The sequence below is a fragment of the Anser cygnoides genome, chromosome 4, assembly GCF_040182565.1.
Source record: "Anser cygnoides isolate HZ-2024a breed goose chromosome 4, Taihu_goose_T2T_genome, whole genome shotgun sequence".
Taxonomy (NCBI): domain Eukaryota; kingdom Metazoa; phylum Chordata; class Aves; order Anseriformes; family Anatidae; genus Anser; species Anser cygnoides.
This window is the reverse complement of record NC_089876.1, coordinates 12,332,709-12,358,485: the sequence shown is the minus strand read 5'-3', so window position 1 is coordinate 12,358,485 and position 25,777 is coordinate 12,332,709. Positions and strand designations below refer to the sequence as shown.

General features: G+C 38.8%; 1 protein-coding gene across 4 annotated transcripts in view; it reads left to right on the top strand.

The window, feature by feature from the left end:
* The window catches only part of KIAA0232 (KIAA0232 ortholog), a 67,573-nt gene that overhangs the window by 12,739 nt on the left and 29,057 nt on the right, over positions 1–25,777 (top strand). For 2 of the 4 annotated variants that reach the window (XM_066995624.1, XM_066995625.1), the window contains exons 2-3: positions 4,168–4,671; positions 18,947–19,084. In XM_066995624.1, coding sequence (XP_066851725.1) covers positions 4,441–4,671; positions 18,947–19,084 — 369 coding nt within the window. In that variant the 5' untranslated portion in view covers positions 4,168–4,440. Of the gene's footprint in view, positions 1–4,167; positions 4,672–7,506; positions 7,601–18,946; positions 19,085–25,777 lie in introns of those variants that run through there. The other 2 variants (XM_048047629.2, XM_066995626.1) reach the window with 2 other exon arrangements.

Sequence of the window (25,777 nt, the reverse complement as noted above, 5' to 3'; positions counted from 1 at the left end):
GCAGTCTTGTCCTTTAGTTTACTGAAAGGACAGTAATAAGGCATATTTTTTTCCAATTCCAATGTTTTCTGCTCCTTTAAGTCTTGATATTAGGTATGTCTTTAGGAAAGCTTGTTAAAGCATGAAGTCTATTTACTTTTTTCATTTAAAGGTGTTTGTTCAGAACCTTGCCATATAAATGTGTAATTTTCAGGGGCCTCTTGGTGCTGATAAAATACAGATGAGGCAACCTTAGATTAATTCAGTGGGTTTTGTGGTTTGGCTTTGTTCACTGTTTACCAAGATTAGAAACAATTGGGGGGGGGAAAGAACCTGCTTTCCCGCTTAAGTTCTGTAAAATAACTTCTTTTTGTACAAAAGGGAATGATGGAGAAAAAAGTTGGTGAAGATGTGGAAATGTCTCAGCTGGCATGGTTTTGTTGTGAGTTTGCTCTTTCTGTTGGTATGCTAACACTTTCTGGGTGGGCCTGTGTCAGTTTAAATGAAGAGTGATTTAATTACATCTTTATTTTACTGTACTCTTTAGTAATCTTAGTATAATTTTACTGTATAAAACTTCGTATCTGTAGACACAACTGTCACGAAGGTGTTTGCGTGGCTCAAGATGCTCTGAATTATTTCTGTGAATTTGTCACAGCAATAGCTACATCCCATTTTGCTTACAAGGAAGACTAAGATTATTTTGTCTTCATAAAAGAATATTTGCCATAAAAGACAGCATCATAGGAACTGGTGTGGAGTGTTCAGCTTCAATTTCCATACCATTGGTCCTCCTCCTGTTCTTTTTTTTTACTACAGAACACTTAGAGCTGTTGCCTTTGCTGTAAGTACATGTAAGCAAACTAAAACCAAGTGATTGTCTACAGCTGTCTGTTTTGGGTCCAAAGAACGTTTAGTGGTTATCACACTGAGTCAAGTTTTGAGGAAGAGAATCTGTTCTAAAGTAGTCGGAGTGGTGAAGTCAGTGTTTATTTACACAATATTGCAGTCTCTTTCCTGCACAGGACACTTCATAGGTTGGCTGTCGATTACCTTGTGAAGGTCACTGGTTAGTGTTATAAAAACTGAAGGTTACTTAAAAGGAAGATGTACTAGTTAGTGGAGTAAGGAGAAATTCTTCTGAAAGAATTTCATCCTGTATTTTTGACTTTGGCATTTGTAAGTAATCAGTATAGTTTTCACAAACTATTGGTATGTATGTGCAGATTTTTATTTAGTAATTGTCATTACGAGGCATGTCCCTCCATCATATTTTACAGCTGGAAATGGAGAATTCTTTCCAACTTGGTAGTTAAAGTAACAAGCTCTGCACTAATTCCTAAAGCTTCATTGTGGTGTCTGTGTTCAGGTTAGCCGTGACCATTGTGAGGATGGAGGCTGTATTAACAAGACTGTGAAAAAGATCAAAAAGGGATGCGAACTTATTTCTCAGATAATGTTATCTGTAAAGTTGAGCTTCACATCTGTTAGCAGACATGTTTGCTATTTGAGTGACTTGTGTTAATTTGATTTGAAAAACCTCTGTCTAGTGCTGGGCTGGGAAAATATTTCCCAGTTTGCATGGAATTTTGTTCTGAAACATAACGGGAATAGATGCTTAGCACTTTCTGTAAAGCAGAGTACTCGAGAGAGTTGTAAAATGAGAACTCTCAAATTTCAGATTTTTTCCAATTTCCAGTTATTATATTATGTATATTTTTTGAAACATAATAAAATAATGTTAAAAAGAGGAATCGAAATGTGGTATTCAAAAAAACTTGTCCACAATACTTGAGCATCATAGAAATTTTGTCGTCTTGTTTCTTAACTCCAGCGATGATCTCTGTCTCTCTTGCTGCCTCTCCCCACCCATCTAAGAAAGCCAGGCGTACTGTAACTGGTCAGCCAAAGCAGTGTTTTGTCACCCTACATCTAAAGAACTGAAGTTCTCAAATGCCTCATATAAATACATGTCAAGATAGGAAAGAGAGGCTGTGTTTTCACCTTATTCAGGGAAAAGCTGAAGCATAAACTGAGTCCTTACAAGATGCTAAACATGTAGCCGTGTGTCTCTGGGTTGAAACGACTCATTTTCCAGAAGCCCTTTGCTATGCTGTGTCTTGTCAGATAGTCAAAGCATTCAGTGGAAAATGTCACCACCTTAAGCAAGCCCTCCCCACGCTCTCCCCTGGACATGTTTCGATGGTATCTTTGCAAACCACAGACTGCTTCAGTTGTGTCTTCTGTCCCCCCTCCGTTCTCTGCACACTCTGTAAAAGAAAAGATGAGGGGTAGATGAGAGAGCTGCAGGATTAGAAGCAATACGTTTCTTCGTTATGCCCCCCCCCCTTTTTTTTTTCCCTGTTTGTTTCCCTCTTGTCATAATTGCGTTCCCCAGTGGAACTTTCTATCAGCTCTGCCCAAACAGCGTTGATTTCCTGAACGTTCAGCTAGTGCTGCTCCCTGCCCCAAAAAAGACAACTCAGGAGGGCAGTTTTCCCAGATCTTTAAAACGTGGTGTTTGGGGGGTGCGTTGAATGAGTGAGTGTTCATCACATGAAGCAATCCCCATCTCTTCTTGTGCCAGTGGGAGAAGGAAAGAAAAAAAAAAAGAAGTTTGAGTGGAATTTTGCTCTTCAGCATTCAGGAGAATATGGACTGCTTGAGAGTTTGGGCTTGTGGCTCTTGATTTGGAATATGTTGGTCGCTGTGTTAGAGTTTCTGCATAATTACATGGCAAAACAGCAAACTGGCCCTTTGCAAGATGTGTGGATGTACCGTTATTTATGCTTGCCTGTGAGAGTCTGACCAATACAGACATGCTACTGACACAGCCTGAATGCTGTTGTGTTACCTTCTTACTCAAACAGAGATTGCCGTCGGAGTGATAAGGTGGCTTTAACTGTAGGGCAGGCTTTTGTCAGCTCTGTAGCAACCGATCATAATGCTTTTTTTTTTCTCTCCCTGATGCTGTCGCAGTTGATTCAGTAAAGCTCTGGAATATGCAGCTGTACCGGGGCAGTGACGCAAAGAAAAACACATAACTCCTAAAAACTGTGATCTTTTGTTGTGTAGACATAGGTGTCAGCTGCGAGGGCACCCTTCAGTTTTGTTTGCCCACCAAAGATATGCTGTGCATGCTGTGTTCTTCAGTTACATTAGGCGATGGCCGTTCTGAGCAAGTTGCTCCCGGTGTCTTGCAGGGGGGGTAGAAACAAAGCAGTAGGTACTGCTTAGATGCTTCAGGCTTCTTGTTCCCTTTCCTTTCCTTCAGGGTTTGTTTCCTGAAGGACCCCCCTTCCTTGGGGATAGGGGGGAGAACGCCTGCATGTGTGGGGCTTGCGTGTTCTGCCCCTTGCTTGGCCAGGCTTGGTTCGGGGTTGCAGGTGTTCTCATTCTTAGGCTGTTTTTTCCATTTTAGAATATGAGTTAGAGTGTAAGCTTGCTAAGGTAAGACTGGGGAATTCATTTATGTAGAGAAGGTTAAATGTTAATTCTTACATGAACAAATTATTCTGCTCAATTTTTTTGAAGTTATTTCAGAAATTTATATTTATGTGGACAGATCTTGGATGATGAAATGCTTTGTTGGCCTGAGGCAAGGCAAATACTGAAACTAAAAAAGTAGAAAAACCCTAAACCCAATGATAGCAGCTATTTAGTGATAGAGTGTGGGAAGCAGTTCTGTTGGTCTGATGAAACCCCTGGCCAGATGAATTTCATAAATTCAGTGTTTTATAAACATTATAACCTTTTTTGTTTCATAAATGAAAATCACAGCAAAACAACAGGATTATATTGTTTTCTAGTGATGCAAAATATACAGTCTTGATATGAACTAAAGTAAATTTCTTTGTTCAAAGCGTCTCTTTTCAGCTGATAGTGAAAGTAGTAAAATCTCAACTTGCTCGTAGAGCTAGGCCAAACATATATTTCAATCAGTGCATTAATTGTGAAGTGTTTGATAAAGGAGCCTGTCTTTCTGCATTAGAAAGTGTCATTCCTGAAGTCACCTTTAACTTGGAATAATGCCTGTTACTCTTGGAAAGGACTCTGAACAGCTGTACTGTATAGGCGGAGTCAGCAGTATCTAAATGACTAGTTTTGACTTTGTTTATTTTTCACTGTTTAATATTATTCATGTATGGATATATAATATCACAACTTCTCATTTTTTCCTCCTTATAGGTCCTGCTGGGGACTTGCATCTGGCCTCAATGTGAAATTAAGGTAGAAAAACACATCTACATATGTGTTTGCTATTAGGATTTAGTTTATTCACTGGTCATGCCTGAAGAGTGATGTTCGTCTCTAGACGGCTAACTGCCAGGAAATATAAATGATTGTCCTAGAAGTCAAGCCTCTCTCCTATTTACTGGAGTGAAAATCACCTCCAGATACCGACGGAATATCAACTACAGAAAATGCTTCACGTTATAAGGATGCCAACCACCTAGATTCATGCGCCCTATCTGTACAGTTGTTGTGGATGGTTTGCCATCTGAAAGCTCCTCAAGCTCTTATCCAGGCCCTGTATCTGTTTCTGAAATGTCTCTGCTACATGCTTTGGGTCCAGTGCAGACCTGGCTGGGACAAGAGCTAGAGAAGTGTGGCATTGATGCCATGATTTATACTCGGTATGTCCTCAGTCTTCTGCTGCATGATAGCTATGACTACGACCTGCAGGAACAGGTATTTACATATTTTAGATGTTGTCCAGTGAAAGTGAGTTTTTGTATCAGTTATGTTTTGTGTATTGTACTTGGGCATGGCTCACGTGGTGGGGGGTGGTTGTCTTTCAGTGTGTGGGTGGAAGGGGGGTACAAACACACGGGGATCAAATTCAGTGGGTGAGCTGAGGTTGCTGTAGTGAGTTTGCTTTATCAGCAATTACACTGAACAAAATTATAGCATTACTGCAATCAATACTAGAGTTATTAACTCTGGAATGTCATGTATCATAAACATAGACCTTCAGTACTTGTGCCTATAAGGCTTGTTTAATATTGGAACATGAGTAAACTTGTGTAATTTCTGTAAGCTGTGTGTCGGGTTAGGCTGCTTCACAGTAGCCTGTAGACTTCCCATCACTTCTTACGGATTTCATCTCATGCTATTTTCAGTAAAGATTAAAAAGGAATACATATTTTAGTATCCAAGGATCTAAAATATTTTATTGCAAATAGTGTTTATCTTCTAAAAGAATGTTAATGCTGAGTCCTGACAAAAGGCATGCAAAAGAGTTGTGGAACAGCGAGTTGCGATACATGGCCCTAATTCAAAACGGGTTGGGGAGCAAAAGTGAAGCCATACAACAAACAACTCAATTACTGTTCCCATGTGCCTTTATTGCTAAAGATTTTGTGTGTCCCAAGAATATTCTCTTTGCTCCTAATTTCAACTCCTTTTTTATTATTTTTAGGTGTGTGTGTTTGTTTTTTTATTTCTCTGCATCATGAAGCTATATCAAAATACTGTTAATAGAGGATTTTTTTGGGGGGATGGAGAACTTGAAGTTCTGGCACTTTCAAGGAGTAAGGGTGCTGCCTGGACTGCATCTTTATAAGGTGGTTGCAATTATTGTGAAAAGGGGAAGGAAGGAAAGCATATACCACTTATTTGGTGGCTTCATTCTTTTTTCTTGCTATTGTTTTGGTGATGCTTTGAATACTGCAACCTAAGTCCTGCAGATTTTTTTTTCTAGTCTACCTTTTTTAAAATCAAGCAAGAGCAGGGCAGGGTATTGTGGAACAGATGTGAAAATAGCTGAAACAGGAGGAAAAAAGTCAGAAACTAGCAGTATCTGAACTCTTAGCAACCGTTACTGCGCATGAAAGCCCTCATGTATCTGTTGTGCAAAACAGAAAACTTCATGTGCAAAAGTAATTTATGTGCAAAAGTTCATATGAGAACAGTGGAAGCCCCCAGGAACAACCTCATGATTTATAATAATAGTAATGAAAATAACAAAGCAAAAAGCAAAAATGCTGTAAGCACTAGTTAGAAGATACCTAAATAGAGAACTTATTTAGGTCTTAGTCAGACGTGAATGGCTGCATTTTGGAAAGTGGACAGTTCTACAATCCATTAAAAAGGAGGGCTTAGGGGGAGGACAAAAAAACCAATCAAGTGAAACCCACCCGAATTTTAGAAACTTTAAAAATAACCCTGTGGCCAGACTTTACAGTCTATTTTGGAGCATAGTCATAACTGTAAATCACTACCGTGATAAACTAATTTTGGCACTTCAGTGATTTTAAATTTATTTTTATCACGCCTTGCAAGAAGCAGAATAACTGTATTACGAAAAACCTCATTCATTTTATTTCTCATCTCGATATCTTAGCTGGGTGCTTTGTGGAGTGATAGCAGAGCTTTAAAGAATGTTCCTGTTCTCTTTCCAAGCTGATTATCTGAACTTAACGAGCCAAAGAGAGAAGAGTAGCACATGCTGGCAGAGTAGTCCAAATGCGTGTTGCTGCACTGGTGCTGTAAGAGACCTACAGAATGTCTTCTGAATGGTGTCTAGATACTAAGCCTGAAAGTTTCTTTTCTACCTCCTCCAATTTGATCCCTGCTTATAACACACTGTTACCATATTTGTTCACGTTATTTCAATAACCGTTCTCTAAGTTTTGAGGTCTAGTATCAATTTTATCAATTTGGTTTTGTGATAGCACTGTAAAAATGATTGGATGCATATGTTATCAAACACACTGCTACCTAATTCCTTTCTTGAATAGCTTAGTCTTTGAAAACTGAAAATATATAGGAAGAATTGAAGAAATTTAAAACACACGCTCCTCTGTATTTTTTTTATGACCTTGCATTTTAAAAAGAATTTTGGTTTAGTTAAGTCATTCAGAAACAAGAGTCTATATTCTGAAAAGCAAGTTTGCATTGAAGCAGTTTCAGTTCAATTTTAATGATAGGTGCAATATTAAGACAGACAGAGGAAGAACAAATACCAGCACTGTTTACAGGTAGACATCAGGGAAGAGTGCAGCAATTTAGTATCTAAAGGGGAGAGAAATATTTTAGGAGTAAAATATCGAGAGATGCTGAGATCCTCTAATTCTGATTAATTCCAGGGGAACAATTGGTTCTTGGCATCTCAGGAATTTTTCCTCCATGCAGTTCTTTCGATTCTTGAGAAATATGACAATTTCCAGGGGAAGAAATATCCTCAATAGTGGATTTATTTAAATGATTTTTCTTTTCTTTCTGCGGGGCATGATTAGCCATCACTTCTTTCCAAAAATACAGCAGTGATGTCCGTTTTGAACAGGTTAAAGGGAATCTCTGGTCTCTAAGCGCTGCATGGAATAACAGATGACACTGGAATCCAGTCTGATGCTTGGGGTAGGAGAGTGCCGCAGGGGACAAACTATTTAGGAAATATTAATCTTAAGGATACTGTATAATCATCTTCATTAGAGATGTTGTAAACTGTAGTTTAGATAGTCATTAAGATCTTTCCTCCTCAGGATGTTGATGACATCATTAGCACTGTTTTAATTGCTTTAGGAAGCCTCCTTCCTTGCTTTTTTATGGTGTTTTGGTGTCATCAACTGCAGCAGGGAAAATTGATGCATGAAGTCCTGGACTGAGTTTACATCAGGTAAGTACAGAAAGATTTAAAATTAAAAAATGAAGCAAAAAGCATCCCCGGTCTTACTGAGTGAGCCCAGCTATTTAAGATGTCAATGTTATTGTGTTAGCATTTGCTTCTGTTTACAGTGACAAAATAAGTATTTCAAGAGAATATGGGAGTCTTAATTGACTAGCTCTTCAGGGTTTAGTGTTGAGAATAAGCAAGATGTTCCCTTCTGTTCTGTTAGCAATACATGATACGTGGTTCCCATTCTTGATTATGCTGCTAACTTCTATGCCTCTTATCACTTGATCGTTTTTCCTCCAATATTATCCAGTTCTGTATGCTGAGGTGGTTCCATATCTGGATAGAAAATACAATGTGGTTAAGGGTTTGGGGTGTGTATTTTTTTGTTTGGTTGGTTGCTTTTCTTATTTTTTTGTTTTATTTTCACTGTTAATACCATGGCTTGCCCAGTTAGAGGGGTTTCTGTTGGGTGTAGTTATATTTTAGCAGGTTTAATATTGCTGAATGCTAGGTAAGTAAGCCGTGAGTTCTTAGAGACTTAATATTGCCTTTTTTCAAGGCTTGTGTGTAGAAGACAGGTGTTTTCTGTACAGAAATGATAGATGAAAGTGAAACCGTAATTCACTGCTACCAAGTTTTGCTGGAATGTTTGCATTTTTTGTTCTGACTCACTGGCTTGAATCTAAAAATATTGGGAAAATGGATAAGCAGCTATGTTTTGCCCAGCTGTGTTTCCAAGTCCTAGAGAGCCTTTAAGGAAGGGATCTCGTTTATGCTGAATTGCGCAGTGCCCCCAGATCTGTTATACATTGCATGCTGCAGTTTTGTGTGTGTTAGGCATACCTGTCAAGTATTTCTATAACATATGCACTGTAAATGTTGTAAAGAAAAATACTGAAGTTAACTTGATTATCATTGACATTTATAACATAATTGTCATTCAAGCCAGTTGTATCTGTGAATACTTGCTATCTTTGGAAATGTAAAAACTTAAGATTTGAAAGATCTTAAGCAGTCCTTAATTCTTAGTGCTTTTGGTCTGTAAAGGAAAAACTTATAAAAATTGGTATGGATTTAAGCAATAGACTATGATGGAAACTTAAATGCAGAATGTTTCTTTTAAGACTATAAGCTTTATCATTGCATTTTATTTTTGTTTGTTTGTTTAGAAATAAATGATAAATAAAAGTTAAAACCCCATGGAATTACTGAGGAATCGTTAAGTTTGGGGGACCTGAGAAATGCTGTAGGGGGATAGCTGAAAATTCTGAGACGCCCATTTGACCGCAAATTAGATTGACTTTTAACCAGAATGCCTTGATCTTAGTGGTTCCTGATGTTCAACCAACTAGGTGCTTTTAAGATTTCTGACTGTAGTTTAAATGCTAATTAAAAGTATATTTATAGATACATGTGCTCTCAAACCAGTGTTTGATACAGAAATATTGCACTAAGATAGCATACTCTGCAGCACTAAGCATTGCCTTAAAATATATTGTGTGAAACTGTTTCACTGGTCTTCATTTGCTCTGTATTAAAGTCAGTGTTCTGTGATATGTCTCTTGTATCCTAGCTGTAAGCACAGCTCTTTCTGAATATAACTGGTTCATCATTTTTTTGCCTGCGGACAGTTCTTCCTTTTGAAGGAAACAAAACAAACAAACCAACACCCCAACACACAAGCAAACTAACCCCCAACAGCTAGACACTGTGAGATAAAGGCTTTGTTTGTAAGCCTCTGGTCATGCAGCAGGAAGGTCTAAATGCATTTGTTATGCATACTTTCCATATCAAGTGCTGTCTGTTGGTTTTTACCTCCTTCTTTTCACTTTTTTTTGAAGTTGACCTTTCTTCTGACCCTCAAAAGTAAAAATCCTAGAGAAGTTTTTTTAGAAAGGTAATGCTTTCCAAAATCTTGGAATTAAGTAGCTGTTGTACTGCAAACCGTGCTCTTCTGTGACTACCGTGAAATTATCTCTTGATTTTGAAGTTTGGGGAGGATGGCAGGAGGCCTTTCTTGAAGACAGACTCGTTTGAAATAGTTTCATTCAGGTGATTTTTTACATAAGGGGATAGAAACAGTCTTCAGAATAACAGCTACACTTCTGCTGCCTCTGATCCTAGCTTTTAGTCTTACTTTTTCATCGTTAGCATATACTCAGAGCCCCAAAATGCAATTTCCTCCTTTATATAAAGGGAAGAACAGGGTGGTGGAAAAGAGGCCTCAACCCACACATGATAATTTTTAGCTCCGTGCCCTGTGGCTGTACCTCCACAGATGCTTTTGGCCTAGCTTTGTGAAATGGGCTGGGGATGCCGCCACCAGCCGTCCTGCACTTGGTGACATGTGCTGGTGACACGAGACACTTCTTGCTGGCAGCGCTGGGCCACCAGCCCAGGTTATAGGATCCAGCCCAACGCGGGGCATTGCTCTGCCAGCCATCCCACGGGTACCCAGCAGAGGGACCCGATGACTGGATTCACGTCGGAGTAATGGGTATTTAGTGGTTACGGATTTATTTCAGGGAGATAGAGGTCGTGTTTTGCTGTGGCTCTTCTTTTTTGAAGTGAAAAACGCACCTGCAACATAAAGGTGTGAGGGGAAAGGAGGGTTTGGTCCCATGTACTAAACTAAACCTGTATTAAACGTGAACTGGCTAGTGTGCCTTTCTAGCAGAACACGACAATGAAGGTTGCAATTGCTGTTTTGTCATCCCTCAGAAACAACTGGGTCATTGAGAAATGATTTGTTAACGCATTAACATATGCAGAGTACAGTTCCGTTACCGTAGGGTAATGCGTGTGACTGTTACATGCAAGTGTTACTGAGTTCACCAGCAATGTATAAATTTAAAGCCCTTAGGGTAATCCCATGTATATGTGTTTGCAAGATTGGGAATAAAGCTTTTTCTCATACATAAACTTGGAAACTGAGTTTGACCAGCACAGCTCAGTTTCTTACTGGTGCAGCACCTCTAAGGGACTCATCCCCCCCTCCCATTACTTGGCATTTGTCCTGTTAATTCAAAGATGATTTCTCTATTCTGTATTTCTGTCTTGGTGACTGCACGACAAGGGCTAGAGTTGGAGCACCACGGATGGTGCATTTGTATTCTTATTCTCTTTTAAGGATAGGAAGTGTGATGGCAGGGTTGGAGCTCAGCAGCAGGCTCCTCAGTAGTCTGCATCAGCTGATACCTTAGTGCAAAAGGCTGTGGGAGCTATCGGAAAGCATTTGTTCTCAACAAGTGTGGTTGCCAGATATTTTTTTTTCTTTTTCATACAAACTTCTGTCTCTGTACTGGTGTGTGCGATCATGTTTAAACGCCATCGCCTTTGCAAGCATGTCTGTTCCATAATGCGAAACATCATTTCAGGACATCAGAGTTACCTGGGCTCTTTGGTGCCTCTCAGGTGTGCTAGCCTGCTGAAGTAGGCGCATCTATGTAATCTAGTTAGTGTTATCATCAGCTTCTCTGCTGAGTAATCAAAGCAATCTTTGAAACACGTACTACATTACCTTTTTGTGACTTTCTAAATAGCATCTAATGCTTAGTTATCCTGTATCTCTCACTCACAGTCACCCAAGAATAATAGAATCACTTGTGTGTTCTTACCACTGCTGATCTATTCTTAAAAAGGCTTACAGAACGCAGAGCAGAGATACAAAATCAACTGCCAGGCTGGTTATTCATCCTGAGGGTCAGGATTTATTAGCAGCCATCTCTGTGCTGATATAATTGTCCTGGTTCTGATTGTGGCGCTGGCTGAGGTACCTCGTTAGTGTTCTTCATACTGCAGACCAATGTATGACAGTACGCTCACTACGTCTCCAAGCACAGGTGTGCACTACCTAAATTCTGTGAAATCAGATGATTACAGTAGTCTGTGGTGTTTGCCCCACAACTTAATTCCTGAGTTCAAGAGAGCAACGATGACGTGCTGTGAAATAACTTCCCAAGTCATAACATGTCCCTGTCAGACATCTGGACCATGTAGCGGCAGTTTCTGTTGAATTTGTCTTTTTCTGCCATGTGGGTAAGGCATGTAAGTAACATGATTTCTTTGTAGCCCTGGCTATAGCCTTACTACGTTTTCTTTTCTATGTTTACTTCAATTGGAAAACTCTTCAGGCAGCCTGCTCCACAAACATAGGATTTCAACAGATGCAGCATTTGCATGTTCTCTAGCTCTTGGGAGTGGGTGTGATCAAATTGCTTTTGGTTGGTTTCAGCCTAGAGTGAACAACACGTAGACTGCTCTTTCAAGTTCGTAGGATTATAAGCAAGAGTTTGTAATTGACACACACTCAATTTTACGGTATTTTATACCTGGTTTGATTGGCTTTGATATGTCCAGTTCTTCCCTGCCTGCAAATTGTGGACTCATCGGTTCTGAATGCCTTGAGGACCTTGAAGTCGTAGCAGTGCATGCTGTGGTCTCACGTACTGTCAGCTCTTCTATTACAATTCAGCCGCGTAGGATTGTCGTGCTCCACTTGGAGCAGCTGGGAACGAGGTGGCTGCAGTGGCTTTGCAGGTACTTTGCTATACCCAGAGCTTACAATGTGGTTCTCTGCTTCTTCACAAAAAGTCCAAGGTGAATTCTTCCCCTGGTAAGAACTGCATTTGGAATAATTATCTAATAATAAAGAATGCTTTTCAGTCTCCTCCTTTCTGTGGCCAGCATGGCTTCTGACACGGAGAAAGCTTGTGCTGCTCTTGTTGAATGTCTTTTGACTAAGCTGAGCTGGTGCCACTGTTTTCATGCACGTCTTCTGAATTCTAGCATATGTATTAACTCATTATCTTTGTCTCAGTCTGAGGCAAGTCTCAGTCGGGAATGTCAGAGCCAGTCCTCATCCATTAGACCTTTAACTTTCATTGTAATGAGATGCAGTTCTCTTAAGCTTTTCACAAAAGCCATGATGAATAGATAGATATCTCTGTGTCTCTAAGCAAATTCTGAACGTTTTTGTCCTCACTCTCAGTTCAGGGGAAGTATTTTATTTTTTTTCCAGGAAAGATCACTTAAGCTGTTTATGCAGTCTGCTTCTTGAATAACTTTAAAGATGCAGTTTTCCCCTTACTCTCCATTATGAGATCCTCCTACAGGTAGTAAGGACCTAATCGATTTTTTTATATAATTTATGGTTATTTTCTTCCACTCCTTTGCCTATCCCAACATCTCAGAGTTGACTTAGAGTTCTTTGATAAAATTTTTGGAAAAGCTTTCATGCAGTGCACAGTAGTTCATACCCAAATATCCGAACGTTGTATTTAATTATTAACTGTGAAATTAATTTAACTTTGCTGCCAGAAGAAGCCAGAATGCTGTACCCCCTAGATTTTCATTAGGTCAGATTACATAGCCTAGGCTTTTTGTGTTTATTCTTCCCTTGCAAGTCTTGATAGCTGACACTGCCTTAAAATAAATTGTTGATACACTTTAGCAGAGAAGTTTTATGGACCGCATGTTAATACTCAAATTATTTTGGGTGTGTTTGCAGAGAAGGAACATGAGTGCCTTTGGAGAACACTGCTGCCTTGAGTTTAGGCTATTCCATCTCAGAGGCAGAGTAAAGATTTGCAAATTTGGGGTTTGGAATGTCGTATACAATTCATGACCTCGATGTTGCGGTTGTTTTGGGTGATCTGTCTTTTCCTGCTTTTGAGTTTCTCTCTAAGGAAGTAAGGCTCATGCATTCATCGTTCTTCATGTGAGCATCCATTCTAATTTTTTCCCTTTGGCCTGTCCAGTAATTTGATTATGTATTTTGTTTGCCTTTGGACATTTCAAAAGTCTTGTAAGAAAGGTTTCTCCTGCAGCTTGGTAGAGGCTAATGCCCCGCTTTGGAACAAGCAGACAAATCTTAGTTGTTCTATATGGCACTTGACAGGAACTGGCCCTCCATTCGTTCAGCAGGCATACAACTCCAAACTATTTACGGCAAAAATATCTGTCAGCTGTCCTATTGAATCTTTGGCAAATGTTTGTCCCTCATTAAAAACTGTGTGGTTATTTTTTTTCCTTTAGTTATCTCTTAATTTGTTTACTGAGAGTTAAAAGAGGAGAAAATTGTTCATATGTGTTTTACGTAGCCTTGCATGACTCTGCATACCTTAAACGTCATGGGCAATTTTTTTCACGTTAAAAATTAGATAACCGACTTTGATATTCTTCGAGTTGGAATCTTAAAGGGAGAGACTCTATATTTATTTCATATTTGAGAAAGTATAGAATCATAGAATGATTTAGGTTGGAAGAGACCTCTAAGATCATCACATCCAAACGTTATCCCATTGCTGCCAGCTCTACCACTGAACCGTGTCCCTGTGCACCATACCGACACGGCTTTTGAAGCTGTGAACCACGCTATGCCCATTAGCCAGAGAGCCACAAGGAATTGAATCCCTCTTATTTTTTGTATGAACTTGTTACCTGAGCTTGCCTGTTGAAGCAATGCTATTTGACTGGCCAGCAGTGACATTTAGGAGAGCAAAAAAATGCTGAACCTGTAATATGTTCGAATCGCAAGTGGTTTGTACTGAAATTAAAATGCTGAAAAAAGAGGAGTGTTTCAGAATTCCCCGTGTCAGCATTTTTTTAACTCAGTATGTTCTTCAGTCCTCTAAGAGAATTGAATTTCTTGCCCTAAAATCTCTTATTCATAATTCGAAATAGGAATGTTGACCAAGTAGGTAATTGTAGCTATTCAATTCATTATCTAAAAACTAGAGAAAATTTGTGTTTGATCATCATTTTATGGTGTCTAATTTAATCTGTAGTATACGCAGAGAGAATCTTAGGCACCTGGGTTCTCTGAACTTCCTTGAAGAAGAAAATTCTGATATCTTAAACACATTTTTTTGCTGATTTGATTTCCCCATTTTGGGAGTATGTTGATCAGCTTACTTTCTTGTGTGTTCCGCTGATAAGGCAAAATTGAAGCTTGTTTGCTTACCTGAGTATAAACTCAAGGTCCTGGTGTTTCTGCATCCCTGATCTTGACTCCAGCTTTTACGGGTAGTTTCTGCAGGATTCTTGAGATAAATTTTAACACTGATTTTTCCTGTTATGTAGACCATGACTTTCAAAACAATTTTCATTCAGACTAATCACAAGGTGTCACCTTTGTTCTCTTACTGATAGTAGTATTTCTCTGCTGTCTTTAAAACAAATGAGACTAAGTAGAATCACTACCTAAGTTGCGCCTTTTTTTTTTTTTTGCTTCCCCAAATTCTTGGTAAGTGTGGAGAGAAGTGGGGGAACTGCTGCAGTTGCGTAGTTGAGCAGGAGAATCAATTTAGAAAGCTATTCCTAAAATTTGCATCTGCATATTAATTTAGTATTGAATTAAGCACCAGACTTCTCGAGGCAGCATTAGCAGAGTACAGGTACTTTACCAGCACTCCTTTAGCCATGTTTATAGTTCTTAAATTATTCTCATAATAAGATTTTGCATATATTATGTCTTTGCAAATTAAAAATCTCTACTATGAACTCACCTAGTTATGTGGTAGTTAAAGTAGGACTCTAAGGAATGGATAATTAAATAGCAGTTTTGATATTTTTCCAATATCCAGATGGCTTTCTGTTTCTGTTGATATATATTTAATATTGGGTAGTTAAGCTGCCCAATGTTGGGCAGTTTGTTTTAAATGTTAGGATTTTATAAGCCAGACTTCTGTTTGCTTGTGTGTTCTTGTTGTTGTTTTGGTTTTGTTTTTTCTTCTGTGTGCACGCTTTTTAAACCCATAAGATCGGAGTGGGGTTGCTTTTATGAAAAGTTCAGCGACCACTGAACAGAATTGTGAAAATGCAAAGTTACTGTAAAGTTCTTGCATTAAAACGAGCCTTATAATGTGACCTCTAGTTCTGTTAGGAAGCAAAGGTAACTGAAGGCATCTAGCTGCTGAAGAGAACAGAAGTCCGTAGTGATTCTTTCCACGTGAAGTAACTCGTTTATTCTGCTTCGTGCATACAGAATGTTTTGTTGAGCTGCTTTCTTTACTGTTTGTCATGGACTTAACATTTTCCAGTCTAAAGAGTAAACCTACTAATGGGCTTCTCACCATCAGAAAAAAAAAAGGCAAAAGATCAATTTAAAATATTTGAAACTCTTGGATTGCCTTTTTATCAATTTGGTCAGCATACAGGCACTTAGTTTGTATGGCACCTCAAGTTCTAAAACGTCACTGTAAGAGTACGTGATGTTTCCTAGTTCTTTTTCCTTTTCCTCTTTCTTCTTTTTAAATTGTTTCAGACAGGTTCCAAGGCATTATAACACAAGAATGACGTGTAAGGAATTTGTTTCCTTCACTGTTTGGTAATGTTTTATGGGTATTTGAATTATGTGCAGTAAGTGTAAGGTACTTGATAAATACTGGCTGCATCTGCTGATAAATGTTGTGATTTACCTGAGGATTTGAAACTGTAATTTATGGTGTTTGCTAATTTTGTGAAATGAGAGGCTTAAAAAAAGGAAAGAAAAAAGTGACAGGAAAAAATCAAAACCTCACATTTTCAGTAGGTTTTATTCCTATAAAAATGAAATGCTGATGTGAAGCACTGGCAGCCAGATGTGACTCAAAACCCTGTATTCAGAAACAAGTTTTCTGTGGATTGCCTAGGGAGGCAGAAAGGAGAGAAGATTCTCCCAGAGCGCTGTCCCTGGTCACTGTACCCCACAAGATGAGTCACATTGGTCCCAGCGTGCCCGAACAAAGTGCTTGCTCCAAAAGGAAGGATGAGATGGTGAAAATCCAGCTCTGAGCTGGATGCTTAGGAGAAAATTCCACTCAGCCCCACTTTCCCCATTAGAAAGGGATATTTTTATTGCTAAGGGTAAATATTTAAAATTGCAGAATAGCAAAAGTAATAGAGATTTGTCAGGTGTCATTCAAACTTGCATGTGTGGAGAACTGAATCAAATGCTTTATAGCAATAGGTTCTTGGTGCTCTGCTGACAGACCGCTAGCACGTGTGATGAGTAACACAGCCCTTCACAGAATCACAGAATTGTAGGGGTTGGAAGGGACCTCAAGAAGTCATCAGGTCCAACCCCCCTGCCAAAGCAGGTTCCCTAGAGCAGGCTGCCCAGGTAGGCGTCCAGACGGGCCTTGAATATCTCCAGAGAAGGAGACTCCACAACCTCCCTGGGCAGCCTGTCCCAGTGCTCCGTCACCCTCACTGTGAAGAAGTTCTTACGTGTGCTGGTGCGGAACTTCCTGTGATCCATTTTGTGGCCATTGCCCCTTGTCCTGTCCCCACAAACCACTGAAAAGAGGCTGGCCAAATCCCTCTGTCTCCCACACTTCAGGTATTTACACACATTAATAAGATCCCCTCTCAGTCTTCTCTTCTTAAGGCTGAACAGACCCAGGTGTCTCAGCCTCTCCTCATAGTGGAGATGCTCCAGGCCTCGTATCAGGCCCTTGCTGAGGCCAACTGGGCTGTGCTTGTACAAAGCAGTATAGATAAAGCAAAGTATGCTAGTACATAGCATTTTGGTAACATTTTCCTAGTGTAAGATGTTGCCTTAATCAACTTTCCACTGAAAAGCAGAATAAATGAAATCACCTAGTGCACGTTAGCTTGTGTGCCTGGATTTTCTTTAAGAACCTTTTGCAAGTGGATATATGATTTTTTTTTTTGGCAGTTGTGCCCACATGTGGATGAGCAGGACAGGCTTTGGAAGGTGGTAGGGGTAGGTGGGTCTCACCAGTGTGCATGCTTCCATGTGAACGTTGAGTTAGTTAACCTCCTCGTTGTGGATGAAGAAACATACCAATACCATTCTGGAAAACATTTATTTATTTATTTTTAAAGTGGAGTGTAGAGGCACATAGTCTATTGAATCTATTTTGTGATAGTTTAAGTGAGGGTATGCTTTCGACTGGGTTTCATTAGGAGCAGATGAGAGGTATGTTGAAAAGCATTGGGTTTGTGTGAATCCCTCTGAAGAAGATGATTTAGACCAGCATGCATTGAAAGGCGTAAAGATGATTTTCCTGGTAGTCAAAGTATTTCTTTGATCAGATGAACACGGGAAATCATATGTATAGATGTGAACGGACAGCGAGGAATAAGCAAGTCTGATAACATATTTCAGGAACGAGATGAGTATTTACCCGGATGTGGAAGAATGGGTAGGGGAGACAGGCAACTGCAGAAGGATTGGAAGTGCACTGTGATTGCTGCTGGTATGATTTGGCTTTTGAAAAGTGATGCAAAACAGATGCTACGTATCTTCAGATGATTACATATAATACACTAGCATTCTTCTTTGATTTTATTTTTCCTAATGGAAGTTCTCCCTACCCACGAGTGCCTGACTTTCTTTAAAATTAGTTTAGGTGTAATGGAAGATAGACACTATTATCTCTGGTCATAAAGACTGAGTTGAAGACTTTCAGATCTAACAGTGCAATCTCTTCTTTTGGCTTATTTCACTTTCTCTTAAGTTTGATCCTAACTATGAACATCTTGCTTTTCATCCTTATTTCAGAGATCGGTGCACCTCTAGCATATTTTGTGTAAATTACAGTGATACATTCAACCATAAGTTGGCCCTAAAATGATCGTTAGGTTTTCTTAGAATCATAGAAAGACTTGGGTTGGAAGGGACCTTAAAGATCATCCTATTCCATCCCCCTTGCCTTAGGCAGGGACACCTCCCACCAGTCCAGGCTGCCCAAAGCCCCATCCAACCTGGTCTTGAACACCTCCAGGGATGGGGCATCCACAGCTTCTCTGGGCAACCTATTCCAATGCCTCACCACCCCCATAGTAAAAAATTTCTTCCTAATATCTAATCTAAATCTCCCCTCTTTTAGTTTAAAACAATTTCCCGGTGTCCAGGTCCCTTTGGATGGCAGCCCTTCCTTCTGGTCTATCGACTGCACCCCTCAGCTTGGAGTCACCTGCAGACTTGCTGAGGGTGCACTCGATCCCATTGGCTATGTCATTCATAAAGATATTAAACAGCACCAGTCCCAAGACAGATCCCTGTGGGACACCACTCATCACTGGCCTCCACCCGGACATAGAGCCATTGACCGTAGCTCTCTGGCTGCCTTGCAATTGGAAAACAGCGGCATTACAGTGTGAGTAGCCTCCATGTCCAGAGAAAAAGTACATGTACTTTTCCGAATAGTAAGTGTCTTATAAATAGTAAAGTCTTCTGTAGGCATTGGTTTTAATGAAACTACATTTCAATTTGTCAAACAGCAGTTTTTAGTGGATAGGGTGAGTTTGTTTGTCTTTCGAACAGTATGTTGTTTGTAGTCTTGTAGTCTATTTACATATCTTAAATAACGTAATTTTCTTTATTTTGATTTTTAGGAGAATGACATCTTCCTGGGCTGGGAAAAGGGAGCTTACAAAAAATGGGGAAAGAGTAAGAAAAAGTGCTCCGATCTAACACTAGAGGAAATGAAAAAACAGGCTGCTGTCCAGTGTCTTCGCTCTGCTTCTGATGAAGTAAGTTGGGATTATTTAACGGATTCTTAAGACTTTATGCCGTTCTTTGAGTTAGATATATTTAACTTGTGATGGTTAATCTTCTAGTCTGTGGCCTCTTAAATACAATATCCCCAAGAGTTCTCTTGAGTGTTCTTGTTCTTCTTTAGGAAATTATGAAACCTTTGTGTGGCAGCAGGATTTCACAAAAGATTCTGTACCATGTAGTGTCATGCCTTCCTTTCTGCAAGCCCTCACCTATTATTGTTGAGGACAGTTGCAATGCACCAGTTTGTGCTGAAATTACCACAAAGCTTTGCATAAGGGTAGTTGTTAAAATTCTGGATTTACTTTGCGTTGAACTCTGTCTGAGCAGCGAGGAGTAGAGTATTTGGGCAGAAAGTCATCTTGCTTTGTGCTTGGTGTATGTGCAATCCAGAATTGCTAAATAAGATGCAGTGTAAGTACCAAACATTAATTTTCTACATTGCATCATTAAGTGGAAGTGGAGTTGGAGCATGCTGACTGGAGAAGGTAAGGAGAGGTGAAGGCAGCAATGGAAAAAGTGGTGAAAGGGAGACTGTAGAAGGAATTGTTTTTTAAAAAAATAAACCTGTGGCATAGATCAATGAAAGCTCTTCAGAGAGACTTTCCAGACAACAGAAATCAGAAAGTCTATCTTTTAGTTACAAAACTACAAATACTTTTATCTGTCACTACTGTGAGGTGAAACTCTCCCCCTGTCTATGCAGCTTGGTTGCGTTATTGCTCCATACAACTTCCTGGTCACAGTTTGTGATTGCACAAGCATTTGTGTGGTTGTGTGGGATGATTGGGAAAGAGGAGCAGTATCCTGAGATTAACCTGGTTGGGGTGGAGGAAATGTTAACCTAGAGAAGTTTCCCGGTCAGATTTGTACAGAGACTTGCCCCAGCAAGAAAGGGGAAGGTATGCAACCAAGAATAGTGGAGGATGTCGTATTGATTTATGTGGTTATTTCCTGCACCACCATCTTCAACAGCATTCCCATAATATATTTTGACTTATTTTTTTATGAAGCTACTTGGGCATTTGTTCAGTTACTAAAGTGTTAACTGACTAATTGGGGAGTTTTCTGAACTCCCTTTTTTCCCTTTACTTACAATCTGAGGAAAGTGATGCAAAATGTTATTTTCTTGGTAATTTACTGTGCTCTTGTAGTTGCAGAATATTGAGGTCAGCACTCTGACTACTGTAAAACTAAAAGTAAATATGAAGCAAATACGGAGAAATAATTGCAAGAGGTAATGCCTTTCTGATGGTATGACCGTCTTTGTGTACGTGTTGTATAAACAACAAAAAACAGTAGTCCCATACATAGACTCTAGGAATATTGATTGATTTTTAGCTTTAGGAATGATTCTATGCATCATCACGTAAGTGAAAATGAAGGAGCATCACTCAGAGCTAAATTTATGTTTAGAAAAACAGTTGAAAAGAAAAAAGGAAGGAGATCAATTTATTACTAATCCTTGCTCTGCTTCCACTTGAACGTTTTTATAATCTAAAACAGAGTAAGAAGGGAAGAAGCCCTTCAACTAGGGTTTTAAAAGAATGAAAAGATACATGATCTGAAACTCTGAACAAGTAACTTCCTCTGACTCCTGCCACATTGTCAGATTTTATCGTTCAATGTGAAACTATAATCTATAACCTGTAGACTCCTGTTTTTATATCAGGGCTATTTTGACATCTGCTACGTGCCCAGATAGTTAAGCTTGCACATTTGGTGTCTTTAACAAAACTGTAGGTTGTTATTTTTTTCTCCCATTTTCAAACACAGAGTGGAACCTTTAAACCTTTGTCAAGGTTTGAACATTGTTGCTTAATGCTGTTTTGTAGGTAATTTAATGTGTATTGTAGAAGAGACGAGCATTTTCTAAACCCTAGAGTTGAGGGAGGGAGCTGATCCTGTTTTGATATGAGTGATACCTTAAAATAACTTTTAGGGTATCTTTTCTTCCTGCTTTTGAAACACATTTCCTATGTTGGCTGGTGTCTGTATGTATTTTTGGGTGCTGATTCAACAGGAGTACTTGGTGGTTCTTGTACTCTGAAACAGTATTGTAATGCCATTCAGGCTGCTGTATGCAATGTTCATGACTTAATTGCAAGATAAAAATACTCCAAATGGTGTGTGACAAGTGTTCTTATAAACTGCTAAAATATAAATAAACAATTCTTTCCAATGCCACTTGAAATTTTAACTGTTTCCTGAATCATCTGAAAATGTTTACCTTTTTGTCAAAGCAAAAGAAAAAAGTATCTAATAGGAAGAAGTTGCACGTGTTTGTTACATCTTCATCAATATGCTAAGTAGAAGCTTCTAAAAATCCATCCTGGACTAGGCTAGGCTTAGTCCTCTCAATCAGGTAGGATGCCAGTTAATGTAAATCACCCTCCTTATACGTGCTAGTTTTCCTGTTTCTTTTAATTCCAGTTATGAGTCTTCCTGTGATCTGAAAGAGTACTGAAAAATACTTTTTTTTTTTCTCTGTGGTCCTTTTTTCCAAAGTAAGTGGATACAGAAATACCAGTATCCTCACCCAGACATCTAACTCATCCAGCCTAACCTCTTCTTTCAACCTTAGCACTGGAGCAAAGCAAGCAAGGTTGAGGTAGTTCCATGATTCGGAACAATCTAAAGAAGTCTAAGTGCACTTAAACTGAAGTGTATTTAATTAATATTTTATTTAAGTGAAAATGCCTAGATTTGATCTGCGTGTGCGTGTGTCTGTAGAGAGAGTGTACAGACATATGTACATGCACACAAAGTTTTGTTTTGTTTTAAAAAAGAAGACAAATGAAAACATTAGGATTCTGCAGCCTGATCTTTTTTAGGGGTGCAAAAGCGTGCAGAGAATGAAAGCGTATTGAGGGGTACCAATAACTTATTCTGACTCTCATAGGCAATGCAAGAGATCCAGATACCATAATTTTGATCTTCATACTATATTATTTAAACTAATAATGCGTTGAGAAATTGCCGATAATCTGCCTCCTCCCATTCAATAGTAATCAAAGGCCTGAAAGTTGAGTGATTGCTTCAAGAAGATCTTGTCTGATGTGTGGTAGGGAGAGGAAATCATAAAATAGGTGAAAATTGCCTTGATAGGAGTAAACACTGTTTTTGTCAGTCTGTTGTGTGAAGGCTGAAATAAATATTTTGAAAATTTGTTTTTTGTGGATTTTAATTCTTAGGGAGCGTTTTGTTTGGTAGCTTAGTTGTGTTCCTGTTAGAATTCAGTACTGTGTCTCATTAAAAAGAAACAAAACGCAGTAACAACTAATGTTGTAAAACATTAGTCTGAGACAGAAATCCAAGGTTCTGGTTATAAATTTTTTATTAAATTTATAGTGCAGAAAACAAGCATTTGACGTCACAAAGCCTAAGTTTATTTCTGAAACATTTCCTAAGTTATGCAGTATAACAAGTGAGGGAGGCTGACCAGTTAGCATCACTTGTGTCTCACAGTGGCTGAGTATGATGTGCACTAAGTATTTTTGTGAGAGAAGACCTGGTTTTGACAAGTACTCTCTGGGACACATAAGAACGTGAACAGTTTACATACGTATATTTTGAGGACAGTATTTTTTGTGTGACAAGCATTTTGATGTCTCAAGGTGTCGGTTTTTCAAGTGCTGCAGACACTCTTGATGCGGTTAGAAGCAGAAAAGACGCAAATGCATTGCAACTTAGCATAAAATGAAGACAGAAGGACGATGAGAAGAACCTTCAAGACAAGTCACTTCAGTGCAGTACTTGCAAACCAGTTGCTATTTTTACTGCCAGTTCTAAAGTTAATTTTTTTTCCAAAACACTTGAATGGAATATAAAGAGCAGTTCAAAGAGATGTGCTGAAGAATTTGTTCAAATTCTAAAATGCTCATTAATTATTGACTTTTCATAGAGATCTTATTTTCTTATCCTTCTGAAATGTAGAAGTAATTTAAAAATGTTGCTTTGTAATTAACTGGCAGAGTAAGGATATCCATTCTAATGGCATGCTGGGCTGAAAAAACAACTGCTTAGGACTGAGGAATATCTATGTAAAATTCCTTATTTTTGTCAAAGGACTTTTATCCTGAAAATACTGCCTCAAAATTTGAGTAAAAATAGTAGTTGCTGTCATTATTGAATGACTTTTCGTTGTTGTTCTGTCTGGTACATCTGAAACGGAGAAGGTCAGTTTGTTCGTGTATAGTTTCTGGGATAGGTTTACTTTTTAAACCTCTTAGAAGAAAGTCAGTAAATTGCTTTGGATCTGAATAATGCAACGTGTCAGTAAGAGGACAGAACGCAGTATCTCTGATACCCTGAAGTTTAGCAAGGTGGGTGCTGTCTGAGCAAGACTGGAATTCTAGGTTATTTTTTGGAAACTGATACATGTGAGGCTTTTCAGTAGGTGCATTTCCTACTAATAATGTTGAAAACTACTTACGTTACATGTCCCTTGGTCACAAATCCAGGCCTGGTCACCTTTTAACTGACTCTGCTCAGTACAGTGAGCAGATGTGTTATTGAAGTTCCTATATCATACAGTTCGTTCACTGAACATGTGCAGTGTGACATGTGAAAGTCCACCCCAAGATGGTGCTAGAGCTTTAATTAAAGTAATCGGAGTACCTTTATTCTGCTGAACTGTGTGAGGACATTTTAAGGTGTGAGCATGCTGCAGTTTGGAGCATTGGCTTTGCTTGCTTTGAACTATGAGGGAGGATCACCCTTCTGATGGCTGTTATCATAGGGGAGCGCTTAGGGGACCATGTCCTCCACTAGACAAGTCATACCTGGATTGTTGTTTCATGATGTCTCCCCTAGTTTGAATTTCTTAACTCTCAATTTTCTTTGGTTTTACATGCCAACATGCAAAATGTTTGTCCTTCCTGATGAATTCTAAGTGGTTAAGTAGTAAACATTTCTGTGCATCTGAGAAGGATGATTGTTGGATTTCTTTTTCAGAAAATTCATAAATACTTCACAACATCAGAGAATATAATCATCCTTCTGGAAAGGCGTATACTATCTGTCTTTAGAACACATAGCATTGTTTAGGAAAGAACTTTTAAATTAGTCAAGATGCTAAGAAGGATTTTAAATGAGATGTGTGTTTTAAAAAGTAAAACTGAGCTAGAACTGGTATCACTTTTTTTTTCTGTGAGATATCGCCATAGGGTTTTATTATTTCCAACCAGTCAGTGTTTCTATACACTAATCTCATTTGTATTGGTTTAAGGGAATTTGTATTGGCTCTGTATTGACCAAATCTGTTGGCTTACAAAATTTATACTAATCTGTGTTGTACTGAATTTGACAAGACTGTTAAGCTGTATTTTATAACTTCAGGTACCATATAGAAAACCGAAGTGAATTTGTCTTGACAAGATAATCATCACAGAATAAAATAATGGCAATAAATCAATTCCTTTCTCCTTATGACTTTTGCAGTCCAGTAACATTCATGGTAACATGTATCTGCTTTGTTAGGTTACTGAAGCTGCTACCCTGAGTATAATAGTAATTTTCAATGAAGTTGACAAAGTTTTAATTATTCCAATGTTTATACCAGTTTTCTTGATACAGAATAAGTATATATCAAACTGGAAAAGTTCTTCGCAGGCGCTAAGTCTATATGGAAGTTATATTTAAAAGTTACTTCATCTCACGTGTGCTCCCAACAATAATGGGAGCACAGAGGGGCGAGGGGATTCTTTCGTCAGCAGCTTCTCTGAGAAGCCTGGGAAAGAAAGAAGTTTGTATATGCACATGTCTTGAGGAGAGAAGAAGGCATGCTGTTTCAGATACACAGCCATGGCTGTGAGAAAGCTAGAGAGGTCAGTTACGGAATGTCAACTTGGGTTTCATCACAAACTTTACTAGATTATGATTTTCATTAATGCAGAAGAACCATTTTCCCAAAAAACATAATTGGAGCCCATTATGAATTCTTATTTTAAGTAGAATTCTTATGAATTCTTATTTTAAGTAGTGGATATGGCAGAGTACCTAACAGGGAATTTCCAGGTGTCCCTTCTGCAGTTTGCCCTATGCAAAAAATCTCTTTTGCATGACTGTTGAAACACACTTTTAAAAGTTTCTCCCATTACATTGGGATACATACAGATAAGAATAGTTCAGCATCTTAAAGCTGAAGTACTGTGATTAAGCAGTAAGCACTGCTTACAAGGATACTAAGTCTATTCTGGCTTTGAAGTCAGCATTATTTGTTTACAGGTGATTAATGATAAGAACATTTTTTTTCAGAGACAAATCATCCTTTCTCTAAGAAAGAACTTTAATTTCAACGTAGCCCACTTTAGGATTAAGAATCTATAGTGGCTAGAATGTAGCCACTGTAGAGTTAAGTTGTTTAACAGTTCAGCTGGTTTGGTTACCCACATTTAGGGATAGTGTGTTCATTTTAAGCCACTTCGAGCTGGTGGTTTGCCTCTCATCTAGAATTACTAAATAATACTTACTGTGATCTCTCTTAGGACATGGTTTGTAAAGTGGAGAATAATATCTCTGAAACCTGAGCCTGATTCTAGCTACATGATTTACCTTTCCTAATGCTGTTTTAGTAAAGATGACAGGAGTAAGAGAGTTGCAAGAAAGTATTTTTATCTCCTTGTTGGAGTGCTGTTGCTTACATATTGCTTGAAGTTGGATTTCTT